General features: G+C 42.2%; 1 protein-coding gene across 3 annotated transcripts in view; it reads left to right on the forward strand.

Annotated features, from left to right (window-relative positions):
- Positions 1 to 12,723, forward strand: part of LOC127353093 (homeodomain-interacting protein kinase 3) — a 33,504-nt gene extending 20,781 nt beyond the window's left edge. For 2 of the 3 annotated variants that reach the window (XM_051382073.1, XM_051382074.1), the window contains exons 9-18: positions 129 to 294; positions 910 to 1,033; positions 1,260 to 1,354; positions 1,519 to 1,673; positions 2,673 to 2,834; positions 2,923 to 3,294; positions 3,438 to 3,599; positions 4,066 to 4,340; positions 6,836 to 6,987; positions 8,172 to 12,723. In XM_051382073.1, coding sequence (XP_051238033.1) covers positions 129 to 294; positions 910 to 1,033; positions 1,260 to 1,354; positions 1,519 to 1,673; positions 2,673 to 2,834; positions 2,923 to 3,294; positions 3,438 to 3,599; positions 4,066 to 4,340; positions 6,836 to 6,987; positions 8,172 to 8,732 — 2,224 coding nt within the window. In that variant the 3' untranslated portion in view covers positions 8,733 to 12,723. The remainder of the gene's footprint in view (positions 1 to 128; positions 295 to 909; positions 1,034 to 1,259; positions 1,355 to 1,518; positions 1,674 to 2,672; positions 2,835 to 2,922; positions 3,295 to 3,437; positions 3,600 to 4,065; positions 4,341 to 6,835; positions 6,988 to 8,171) is intronic. The other variant, XM_051382076.1, reaches the window with a different exon arrangement.
- The last annotated feature ends 999 nt before the right edge of the window (positions 12,724 to 13,722 follow it).

Here is a 13,722-nt window from a genome sequence, read left to right on the forward strand (position 1 = left end):
TGTTTTCTGTTTTGTTTGTCTTCTCTGTAGTAACTAGCAATTCACAAAGAGATGGCATGAAGGCCTTATTTTTTTTTTGTCCTGTAATTTTCCTCCTAACCTTCTACGACTCCTCTGATTCCCTCCAGTGTGCAGTCATCTTTCCGCATCATGGACATGTGCCACAGTCGGCCCACCAATGCAGTTTTTGACGCTCTGAATCAGAACACCATTCATTTCCCAAGACATCCCGTTGCCCCCACTGCCTCCTCTGGACTCCCTCTGGGCTACAGCAACATACCAGTTCACACTCAGGTGAGATACGTCTGTGGGTGGGTGGGGGTGGGGGTGGGGGTGTGTGTGGGGCTACTAGCATTTTTTCTCTGTTACTGGAGCAGGGCATGTTTTACCTCTGTATTGTATTTTTCAGTGGTCAGTTTTTTTTAACTACTAACAATTTAGCTTCTAGAATTATTTAGTCTGTCATTCAACATGAGGGTGGCTAGATTATTTCCGTTGACAGTTATGGTGTACACATTGTCTTTTGGTGACACCCCATTTTTCCAGACAGAGAACATAAACAGCTATAAATATGTCTAATCTTTGATTAGATAATATTTCTGTCTGTACTTCTGTACTGTTGACCTAATGTTGCCCTCTTCAGGGGAGAATGTGCTATAACATATCATCTCAGAATATTGGTCTTTGTTTGTCTGTCACATGTGACACTGTCAATTGTTAGTCATTGGTAATCTTAAATTTAATTTTGTATGTTCTTTGTCGTTCACTTGATTTCCTCTAAATCCATCTTCTAAATATTCTTTCCACATTATCTCTTTCTCTGTTCTCTGCTTTGTCTGCCACTCTTTTTGTTTCTTTCGATCATCTGCCTTCTCTGCCGCTCCCTCTTTGTACTCTTTTCTAATGCAGACTATAACCCAGTCAGCTCCCTCAGTGTTGCACCCAGGAATAGCTCTAGCAACTGGTAATGGTCAGTTTGGGTGCAGTGACACATTTCCACCTGCCCTTCTTCTTTGTCCTCCCACCATGCAAGGTATGTAGACTAATCGCTTTTAACAATGATTACATAGCACATTTTTTGTAGTAATTTAAGTCCTTTTAATACGAATGTTGCATATTTGGACAATAGAACTTCATCTGTTTCAGTATAAAGTGTCTAACTGTATTTTAATCTTGCTTCACCAAGATGAAATTTAGCCATGGCCATTTTGAAGAGCATAAATGACAGGTTGTTTGTTTTATGCTTTTTTTTCTTAAAGGTAACCTTAACCAACCAGCAGGGTATTCTGTTCCCATGGTAACTCAGGCCCCTCCCATACAGCCCTTACCAGTGAGGCCTGGTGTAATTGCTCAGGTAAGGCACATACACAAACATGGGTTCTCTATAGTTGTGTAGCTTGTGTCTCCTAGTCTGCAGTGTTGTTAGTCTGAAAGAGTTAATACAGATCATAAAATGATACAATACAGATCAATAAATGGTTATACAATGTCCCTGATTCTCCTGTTCTGTCCCCGTAGCAGGCCTGGTCTAGCCGGGGACAGCAGCTCCTCGTCCCAGCAGCCTGGCAGCAGATGACTTCAGTGGGTCCTCCTCCCTCTCACCCCCCTCCACCACCCCCCTCCTCCCTTACCAACGACACCACAGCTGGCCCGCAGAGGATCGGCGACTGGGGGTGAGTCACCCTTCTCTGAGTCACCTAAACTTAAAATCTGTGAAATTCCCTGTTTTTAAGACTAGTCAAAAAGTGTTGGTTGCATTCAGTGTTTAAAGTAACATTCAGCTTTTTTTTGTAACATGATTTCTTAAATATAATATTATTTTGTAATGCAGCTTTGTTTGCTTTCATCAGAGTGTTGTGCGTAGGGCTGGGTTTTTTAATTTTTCTATCCTGGTTCCTGATCCATAATTTTTTTGATACCAATTATAAAGATCCAAACATCTGGGAAATACAGAAACTGATAGAATATCTGTGCAGTATTGGACTATATAAAAAAAAAAACTGTCAAAAGAAACAATAATAAAAAAGGCCATTGTAGCATCTCGTCTGCCTAATCCAAAGAAGAAGAAATGAATGACGGATTGTGGTACTGGAAAATAGTGGCAGAGAACGAGAACCTCCTCCTTTCTCTGTGCTGAAGACCTGGTCTGACAACGTATTTCTCCTTGTTTACTGTCAGTCTGTAAGCAACACCTTATTTGCCATCAGTAATGCCCTCTGCCTCGGCTTCGGGTTCTCCAAACCTGCAGTGTTGAGCCGAGGATGCACCAGGGTTTCTATCCCGGGGGACGACATTAGCTGCACTGGCTAGCTAGCCAGCAGCACAAAGTTCACGTAGTTGTCTGTGCAGATAAGCAACTGGCATTAAAAAGAACAAACAATGTGTCCTGTCTCTAGGCGTTAACATTAGACACCCTGATGCATGTTTACTGGCAAACTGGAGACACTGGAGATTTATTCCTTAGGTGTTGAAATTTTGTTGCGATGATGAGGCATTTTTCCCTACATGATAGTATCGAAGCCGTTTAGTTGGTGCGAAAAAGAAAATTCGCTACCCAGCCCTAATGGCATGTAATCTGTTCCAGCCATTTATTTTTTTCTCTAAAGTATAAGGCTGCATTATTTTTCTCTGGCATCTCTTTTTAGTTTTTTTCTTTTGATACCTTTTAACAGGAAAGTGTGTCCTCACAGCAGCCACTACAATTCAGTGATGCAACAGCCTCTCCTGACTAATCAGATGTCAGCCCTCTCTGCCCATCAGCCAATCAACATTGGAATAGCTCATGTTGTGTGGCCCCAGCCAGCCAATAAAAGGAACAGACACAGTCACAACAGGTGAGATTCTGCTCTGTAGTCACACCTTTAAAGTTTAACGCATCTGTTGTTTTATTTATTTCTAATATATCAACTGTTCTGTTTAAAGGAACCTGTCCCACCTCAGCAACATCCACATATCAGCATGTCGGACCCCCAAGATAGCCGATGTTGTTGGACAGGCAGTGGCACGAAGGGAGCAGCCTCGGAGGGAGGTGCCTCTGGTGGAAACCAGGCAACCGGAAGTTCAGAACACGGATGAAGAGGAAGATGATGTAGAGGACGAAGTGAGCTGCTTCAAAGAGGTCATACCAAATGGTAACAGCCACCTGGACCTGTCCAGTCAACAACAGCGAGATGTGGCAGTTCTGATGGGCGACACACCAAGCCCTGCTCCCAGTGTGATCAGCATCCATAGTGAACTGACCGATGGAGAGGATGAGGGGGAGGATGAAGACCCTCAGAGGTGCCGTCTGAGCGAGTGAGTAACATCAAAGCTCTAAGATAATGGAATTGGGATCATCAGAATCAACTTGTTCAAGCCCATACAGAGACATAGGTGACAGACATAGACAGCAGTAACCTTCACCTGCTATATGGTAACCTGCATTTTTCTGCTCGTAGGTGTAAAGAGGAGTGTGTGTGTGAGGCTTGCAGAAACACCAGCGTGTCTATGGAGAGAGTGTGTTCCCTCAGCAGCCCTGACAGCAGCCTCAGCACCAGTTCTTTTGCCTCCAACTCACTTCAGTCCAGTCCCTCTGTCTCACCGTGCAAGAGACCTAACAGGTAGTCTTTTGTCCAAACTAACGTAGTAATTTAGAAATACACTCCTGTCAGTTCCAGTCATGGACATATAAATATTGTACAAAAATAAATCCAGACTATCTTGGATACAGCTGCTGCCATCTTATGCTGGTGGAGTCTGAGCTGTAGTGATCAGGGTTGGTGGTGCGGTATCGAGGTCCCGCCCATACTCTCGGATGACTCAGTCCTGAGATGGGCAATCATGATGCGAAACCCACTTTTTATAACATTAAATAACTAATTTAAAAACCAAACTTACCACAAAAATAAACACTTGAACGTACATCAGTGTGATAAGAACTAAATGACAGAAACCATCTCTGTGAAAAATGTATCTGACGTGTACTTGGATTGTTTAGTTTGGTCCATGTCCATAACCCATGTTGTCCATCTATTATCTGTAAATGATTGCAGTCATCTAAATGTATTATTTCTCCTCCGTATTCAGCATGTCTGAGGACGACGGCCACGAGAGCGGCTGTGACACAGTGGAAGGCTCCCCCACGTCCGACACATCAACCTCCCCGCGTGGCAACAGTACCTACCGTTACCTTGACAATAGTAACCACAACAACCGCCCACCATTGGCTGCCATGGTAGCACCACTGCCTTCCCCTGCAGTGCAGGGCAGGAGTCCCCGTGGCGTCAGGACAATGGTGGTTCCACCAATGAGAGTGCAGAACAATAACACTCAAGGGACAGAGGAGCGTGTCCAGAGAACGGGTCAGTGGAAACGTTTACCTTTCCAATAGGGATCAAATATTTCTCTTTGTATGTTTTAGTACTGTATGACTTGTTTTCAGTATAAATAGGATGGATTTCATAGGTGAAAAGGAGAGTGTTGTTGGATTTAACCTTTTTTTTCATTAAAAGCTAAAATACTGATGCTTTGAAAATATTGATGTGGAAAAAAAAACTAACACAGAAAAGTTTTTTCCTAAAATATGTGTCATCTTGCCACCTGTCATGTGGTCTGTCACCTGTGCTTTGGCGGTGTCTGCTTTGCAGGTCATGTGGAAGCAGTAGGGGCTTACCACCCCCTAGTGGGTCATAGAGGCTTTAACAGGTGATCAAGAGACACCAACAGAGAACTGGGCCACATTGTACCAATACCTCAGAGATGCATCCATAGGAGGCAATGCTAACATTGCCTGAGAGTTTTCTTTGTTGGCTTTCCCTCCATCAAAGAAGCAGTTTTCTTCAAGGAAAGTTTTCAAGGAAGAAAGAGGAAAATCTTTAGACAATTTGCTGAGCTGGTGTATTTGTTCCTTACCTGTTTCACATGCACAGTTAGATAACAGTATCTTTAAAATATGTGTGCATCATTTGAAATTTATCAGCATTTAGTATTAGCTTCAGTGAACCAGAATATCTCAAGGCAAAGCAAGTTCTGTTAATTTGGGTGCTGTGCAGAAAGTGGAAAATTATGAAAGCTCTCCTCATCTAAGCAGTCACTTTGGCTGACGTTGGAGGTTTTCTTCTGTTAATCCCTTAAGTAACTCGCACCAACCCTTCAAAATAATATCTTAACTGTAGCTTAAGTATCTAAAACAAATCCCATCTTGTTTGACAGCACCAAGTTATGCCTGCATCAGTGATCCGGATTATTTACATAAACATTTCCTGAACAGGAATCTGTTGGTTCATAGGAGTGGAGGGAAAGGTGGATGCATTTCCTTTGGTATTAGGTCAGAGCCTGTGTTTTCTCTGCCATTTCTTGCCATGCAGCAAAAGTTGCTCCAAGGGACTGATCTGAGATCAGTTTCACCTTTCTGTTCTGCCCAGATGGTAATTTTTAGGAATAGAGGTGAATTTAAAACTAATACAGATCAGAGTCCATGGATCAACTTTGCTCCTCAGGTGCCTTTTCTGAGTGCCAAGAATCTGTTTCCTTCTCTTTCCCAGACTTTATGGATTTCATTGTCTAGTTTTATTGTGCTGTGTTTTATCAGAAGATTCCACACTGTTAAAAAGTAAAAGACAGGTTTGATGATTCTTTAATAGTAGCATAAATTACAGTTACTGTGTCCATAAAATTAAAAATTGCCTTTCCTTTACACCACTAACTCAGACATGTCATTGGAAGCAGGTTATTTTCTCGTGTTCATTAAGGTCAGTGCCCTGCTATAATATAAAACCTCCTCCACACCGACTGTAATCCAGAAGGAGTGGCATGCTTCTGCAGTATTGAGTGCTACTTCTCTTTGTAGTTGATCCAGTGCAAGTCTCTAGAATGGGTTAAACATGACACTTGAACATGCCCACTACTGTATTTGTTGAGTTTTTATCTATTGTTACATTAACCTTTTAACACATTATTGTATACACACTCACTCTGTTAACTTAAAATATTGATAGTCTTCTTTTCTTCTTTTGGGGAAATGTTCCATGTCAAATGTTAAGAACTGTTGGAAGAATCAACTACTGAGCCTGAGCTTTTGCAGCTGTCCTTAGACTGAACTTTAAGGTCCAGTGTGTAGGGTTTAGTGTTATCTAGCAATGTAGCTGCAGACTACAACCCCCTCACCTCACAGTCTCATTCCAAGTGTGTAGGACAAGCTGTGGCAAAACTTGTGAAATGCCCTATCTAAAGCCAGGTTTTGGTTTGTCCGTTCTGAGGTACTGTATTAACATGGTATTTCAACATAGTAAAGAACCCTCTCCCTCTGTAGATAAAAACTACTAATTTTAAGGGTTTTATGGGGGCTTTTATTGCCTTTATGATAGAGACAGCTGAAGATAGACAGGAAAGGGAGGCAGAGAGAGAGGGGATGAAATTGATTTCTTTCATCAGCACTCAGTGTGCTCAGATGTATGGGACAAAGTAGGACCAGTCACATCATTTGCTGCTCTTCAACATGTTTAGCCTCTGTCTACCTGGTAAAGCTACTCTTCACACACATCAGGATTGATAATTTAACTATGGTAATCAGCAGTCAAAACCCTTGGTGGTGACAAACATTTTCAGATGTGAAACCTGGATTTAAGTTCTAACTGGGAATATGTTTTTCATGTTCTCTATATTGAACAGTATGCACTGTCTGAATCTATTTTCACTCTGGTATGCATGCTTGTTTGCTTTTGTTGTTTGAAATCTTTGTAGTTGTTGGTCTGCTTCGCTGTCTTTAGTCTTGCAGGTCATGTGGACTAAACCTGACATCCATTTTTACAGTATATATGTCCTTGCCTGACTCACTTCTGTCTTCTCTCTATCCTAGTCTCAGAGTCCTGGTCCCGGTCCAAAGGGCGCTGCAGCCTCGTAGGACAACAGAGCACTCCCTCCTCCGTCCCCCTCTTCCCATCCGCCCCCCTCCTGTCTCGGCAGCAAAAGGTGACTGGGCAGCAGCAGCACCCTCTGGGCTTTGGACAGGTGAATTTGGCTCTTTTCCTTTATGACTATGTTGGAGCTGAACATATAATATATATTTTGTAAGAGTAGCTGCCTGAAGTCGTATGACAGGAAGACGAAACTGGTCCCACAAATTATTCAGCAGAAATGACTCCTTTCTGGAGCAACTTTTTGAAATACTGTTGAAATCAGTAGTAAAAGCAATGAGGACTGTGTTGCTTTGTGTCATAAAACAGGTATTTTAATGAGCTTACACAACAGCTTGCAAAATCGGGTGTGGATTGCAAGAAGCAAGTTAAAGGTATACTATGCAGTTTTCCGGTTTTGTCAAAGAGCTACCCCTAGAGTCGCTGCGGAGTACTTGTATTTAACGTTAACTCGTAAATACCACTCACCAGAGCTGTCTCTATATACGGCTCTGCGTCTCTGCACTCACGGCCTGATCCCCTCCGCCCTGTATACCGGTACATGTTCAGTAGGATGGAAGCGTCGGACATCGAACAGGCAAAGATAGACTCCGAAGATGTCTACTGACCAGGAAACGTCTGAGTGAATGCCTGCTAGTGTCTTCCATTGAGGCTGCTTCTTATGTCGCCGTAAAGCAATTTGTGATTCTCGCGAGATTTGGCGGGACGCCACCTTTCAGACTTGCATGGCTGGTTCTGCCAGCGGCGTCCCTCTCCTGCTTTGCAGGATGATTCGCTATACTACGAGTTCGTTTACCATCGAAATTACTTCGAAGCTGTTATATTAAGGTAAAAATCTTGCATAGTGTGCCTTTAAAACTCCAGGGCTACGCTGTGGAAGCAGACAGATGTAAAAATCATGGGTGCATTCTGACAAATTTGTGGAGGCTAACCTCCAGAGGTAAAACATTATGCGTTACGACTGGTTGCATAAAGGTAAGTGAGTATAGATATGTGGCTCAGTCAAATGTTTATAATGCAAACAATATGTACCAGGAAACCTCCAGGACGTTTCTGATCCCGGCCAAGACATAGCCCAGCACACAACCTCCATGAAACCACAACATGTAGTTTTAATGCTTTAGTGTAAAATAATGCTTAAGATGGGCTGGTAGGTGGATTTGTTAACCAGCTGCTGGCATGGACAGACATGAAAGTGGTTTCAATCTCAGCAAGAAACTTTGTGTGAACCTGGGTGTTTAAGAGATTATCATTGTGTTTGTCTATTCTCTGTCCCAGGTGCAGCCGTACGGTTCAAACCACAGCAACAAAGAGTGGAACGGCAACTATGGGCCACTGCGACCCCACGCCTACATCCCTCCTACTGTCCACACACACACCTTCACACACCTGCCGCACAGCAGCCCCACGCACACTTCGGCCGCCCCGCACACGCACACCCAAGGCCTGCCCACACACACCCTGCTGTCCTACCCTGCCAACGGCCCCCTCACCGCTGCTCACCACCCCCACCCCATCCTGCCCTCTCGCCCTCATCCCCCTCTCCTCCAGCACAGCTACAGTCTTTCCCACGCCCAAGGAGGCGCTATAGTTCACCAGGTGACCCTGGGCATCAGCACCCACCCCCACCACCCTGGACACCCCGCTCCCCACCCACACAGGCTCCTCCCCTCCCCGACCATCCACCCACATCACCAGCCTGGCTATGCCCACCACCCCCACCAGTTCAAGCCTCCCTTCCCCCCTCCTCACCCTTACATGGCCTCCCCAGCCGCCTACACAGGCTTCCCTCTGAGCCCCACCAAGCTCAGCCACCACCCCCAGTTCTCTTATATCTGAGGAGCAAGACGGGGCCGCAGCAGTACCTTCTGGTGAGGAAGAGCAACGGGAAATGGACTGGTGCTGCGACCTGGGCATGTAGAGCTAGCAGCAGAGCACAAAACGGACATTTGTGATGATGAGGAAGAGGAAAAGGTGGTTAACAAGAGGAGATTGGATAACAAAGTATCATAGGGGATTGAGAAAGAAAAGCAAAAGTAACAATGCTGAAGATAATGTTTTATGGTGACATGCAGCCTCTGTAAACTGGAGGTTCACGTCAGTGATCATGTTTGATTGTCAGAGCAACTTCAGCTCTGAAGGACCTCCTGCGAAAACATGTCAGCCAATGGAGAAAAACAATGATTGATTAAACTTGCAAAGCTTTATAAGAGAGCATCACAAGAGTGAATGAATTCACAAATGATGACGATAAGGAAATTTTAATTAAGAATGTGTCCTTTGCACATTACCTCCTGTCATTTGTTGTTTGAGTAGTGTTCAGAGAATATGATCTAATTAGAGGCTGGAAATCATTTGTTGTTGCTGTCAGGGCGCTCAGCCTCCCCTTCCCTTTATCTTTGTTGCCTTGTAGCATGTGCTAGCCGGTCAGATCTGTTTGTTAAGCCATCCCAGTCTGTATTAACCAGGATTGAACGCTCCTGTCTTTGTCTGAGGCGGACTTTACTGCTGCCGTCTCTCAGTGCCTTAAAACCAGAGTCTATGACGTTACTTCAGGAGCTTATAGATTGTACATTTAAATGGGGTTGCAGCACTTAACATCCAGACTCTGAACACAATGGGCTTATTGGATAGATATGAGGATAATGCTTGTGGTTATGTTATAATATTGGCAAATGTTGGACTTCAGTTTGCTTTCTAACTCAGAGTATGGATTTACTTTAGCTAGAGGCTGCACATTTAGGGCTTTGACTGAATGAGCTTTTTATGTATATAAAGAGTGATTTGATATTTTGATAATCGATTTCTATTCACTATAGTACTTAATTCATAACAGTATTGTCACTGTTTACTGTAACTGCAATACAATCTAGAAAGCCTCTGGGTTGCTGTGTTTCTATTATTTTGCATTTAGGCTAGACTTGCATTAATGCATTTTCTGTTTTAGTTTTTGGGAGTGGCATAGACTAAAAAAAAGTTTTGTTTTAAGTAGAACTTCTAAATGCTTCTCAGTGTTTGAAATAACCTATGAATTTACAGTATCATTGCTGGGCTATGAGTGTTAGAGGTGTATCAGTAATTGTTTCAGATATTTGTGTGAGATAAACCTTTTGTCCATGTATTGAAGCCTGTTTCTCAGTTTTGATACATTCCTTCAGGGTGGATGCATAGCCTTGAACTTTTTGTTTTTTTGGTTTTGTTTGATTTCCAGTGTGTAGTAGAGCCTTGTCTTTATCTGTCCTATCAGCTGGTATTTTACTCCAATCAGCACCAAAGACTGTTCATTAATCATTTCTGAAGCATGGTCGATACTATTTCTCCTTTCACCTCCAGCATACTGTTGCAGTTATCAACATTGGAATATATTGTGAGATCTCTATTTTAAAAATGAGGTTGAGGTTTTATTTTTCTGAGCTATGTTTGGCAAATTGTATTTGGAATGTATAGATAATAAGCTGCTATGTACTGATTATCTGCCACTTCGTAGCTGTGAATTTAGAGGATTAATCTCATTCTAGCCTGCATTCTCTCTTTTGTATTGTATTTCTGACGACTAGATACAATAGAAGTGAGTTTCATTTTAAAGTATATTGAATGCTATTCCTATATGCTAGTGCCTCTGTATATTGGCTTTGTTGTTTTGAAGTGATTGTAAACTGCTGTAATGGAAGTTATGAGTTTTCTTTCTTTTTTTTTTATTCTGTTGCTTTGTGTGTGTGTGTGTGTGTGTGTGTGTGTGTGTGTGTGTGTGCATTTAGCATCAGTATTTCAAACGTAGGCTGGGTTCACTCTTGGATTCTGTAACCAGTGTGTCGTTGATGTATTATCGTTTTTAAGTTTCCTTCTGATGACATGGCTTTTATTTCCGTTATTGGACTGTATTCGCAACTCTTCGTACTGTACAACTAGTGCCTTTCTTTAAACAAGTGGCTGACAGATGACGTCTCGCATTGATCTCACAGCAGTCAGAAAAATTTGTAGAATAGAATTCTAAGGGGATCAGCTCCTATTTTGACATCACGAAACCCCAAAGTTGTTTGTTTGTTAGACTAAAACGAGGTCTGAAAACAATCTTTTTTACAGAATCCTAAGAAAGTACAAGTCAGGGAATGTTTTATTGCGCTCACCAAGAACACCGTGCAGTACTCAAACACATAGGGCCTGAATACACACAAATGCAAAGCTTTATTCTCACACCGTGAATGTATTTGTGGAACTCGAGACTGTTTTTGGTTTGCAAATGAGTTATTTGTTGCATTTCTGATGGATATACGTTTTCTCTCATTTCATGATTGGGATGTTGATAGTTTTTGAATGCAGCTATTACCATTGGTAGATATCAGCAAGTTTTTCAGTCAGGGGTTTGTTCAAAATGCTTTATCCATCAGTCATACTCAAAGTTTAGGTCCAAAGCTGTCCCATCCTCATCTACGGCAGCATAGTGCTGCCACTGTGACCAAAAAAAAAACGTACTCAGTTTTGTGTTCTGAGAAACGTTTCTTGTAAAAACTGAATTTGGTATCCAATAATAACAAGGACAAGTGTCATTATAAAACAAGAAATAGTTTCTCATTAAAACAAGAAACTGATCAAATATGTTTTTGTCATGGTGGAAGTAATACGCTGCATCTACTTAATGTATTACATTGTAATGGTTTTGCTATGTTGCTTGTAATGGGTGTATTTTGTGTACTCGTCTGATGCTACTGTGTTGATGATCCTTAGACAAACGGAGGATGCACTGTTCAGCCTGGAGTGCAGCCTAGAATTCTAACTGATAGGTGTGTGTCACGGCGCAGTAATCTGTACTTTACTTCAAGGAATATGTTCTGTTTTTTCCACCCTGTGGCGTGCACCCTCTCTCGTCGATTCCCATATGTCTCTGTGCTTTCTGTCGGCTCAGCACCTGTGATGAGATGAAAACATGTCCCACCTCAGTGATGTCCGTAATCCCCCACCACTTTGGGTTGATTGTTTAGGATAGATAATCTCGCCTCCCTGCAGCCCTACGCTGACGGTTGCATCATCAAAGTCACCAAAGGGTCACACAGTCACAGATCCAGAGCTCAGCCTTAAGTAACAAAGCAGGCCTGAGGACTGTTAAATACTCCTAAAACATTTGGGGACAATTACTGTTCTTAATAAACATTCATATTTTTAGGGGGGATATGGCATTGAACAAGGTTTGGGTCCAGTCTTTGTTCATCAATATTTCAGAGATTAAGCAGCAGACTGCTCTCAGAATAAGGCTGTGGCCCCTGTGGGCCTGCTTTTACTGGGACTTCCCAGACAAAACTACCAATTCTACAAACATGGGTCTGAACATCTCATTTGGGTACTGGGCTGAAAAATAAGTTGTGCGAAATTTGACTCCTTTGACACGTTTTAGGTAGATTTTGTACCACAGCTAATTATCGGGTTGACATTTATTGTATTTAGACACAAATATGTAGACACAATTGCTAAATTGAAACTGTTACTGTTCTGAATATGTGTAGATCTGTGTGGCTTTATGATTTTATTTTTGATTTTATTTTTTCTTAAATGCTACACTAGTTTGACATGTAGCAACTGCACTGTGCAATATACAACAATATGAGGACTGGGAAAATGATAATTGTTTGGATGTAATTATGTGTGTCTTACCAGTTTGCGGTCGTTTTCTTTCCCCCCTCTAGTTCTCAGTGAGTTTCAATGTGACCAAGCCTTATGTACTTTGTCACAAAAAGCGGGTTCCTTCTTGGTGACTCTTATTGGTGAGTGTCAAATTATGAATTAATGGTGTACTATGTCAAGATTCACTTTGAATTAAAAAAGATCTTTTGCTTCAGCCACTGTTGTCTCTGTTGATTATGCGTGTCGTGAACACGTTTTGCTGTTTGATTGTGAACCAACAAGCATTTCTCTGTGTCTCTAAATTAGGCTGCCACTTTATTTTTGTGAAAAACACATTATCATGGTTAATATGACAAATGCACACATCTGAGTTTCAGTTCAAAGCAGTGAGCTTATGGAGCGGCAGCGAGCGGTGTTGGACTGCTTTGCTGTCGTGATAAAGGTTGTTAGGGCTGCTGTGTGCAGCCTGACGGGAAGACCTGCAGACAGCACTTCGCTTCAGGTTTGAGTTAAATATCTTTAATCTCTATTTTTTACCTACAGTTAACGTTCTGCTAAAAAGACGACAGTGGAGCACGTGTTTGTTTTAGTAAACGTGCAAATACATCATTCTCTACCAGAAAGTACCAGGTACCTAATTTTATGTAGGCTTAGTACCATACAGAGCTCTACAAAGTATTTCTAGTTTTTGTTGTACCAGGGTACAACTATTTTGTCCCCGCACTTCTGGAACCAAACCTAAACTATTACTAAAGAGACTTTATTTTTCATGCTGATGCTGACATTGATATTTGACTACATTAAATATTGGCTCAGCCAGTTTCAGTCCAACTCTTCAGTGTATAAAAGATTGACATTGCGTCTTCACTTCTTCCAAACATACAGAAATCTAGCCAGGATATGGCAAATATGGAACTGCATATGGCTGCCGCATCTTGCTCCAGAGGTAGAGCCAGTCTGCGCAGTAGTGATTGGGTTGGCACCAGGATATCCACGTCCCGCCCATACACCCAGATGTCAATCATGTAAAACCCGCTTTTTATAGCATCAAATAATTAATGAAAACCGAACTGATGGGGAAAATAAAGACTTGAACATATATCAGCGTGATAAGTACGACCTAAAATGACAGAAAACATCTTTGGGAAAAGAATATTTTACGTGTACTTCGGTGTTTCTCATCTGCTAACATGGAGTCAGCGGGTTTTCTGAC

The sequence above is a fragment of the Dicentrarchus labrax genome, unplaced genomic scaffold (assembly GCF_905237075.1).
Source record: "Dicentrarchus labrax unplaced genomic scaffold, dlabrax2021, whole genome shotgun sequence".
Lineage (NCBI taxonomy): Eukaryota > Metazoa > Chordata > Actinopteri > Moronidae > Dicentrarchus > Dicentrarchus labrax.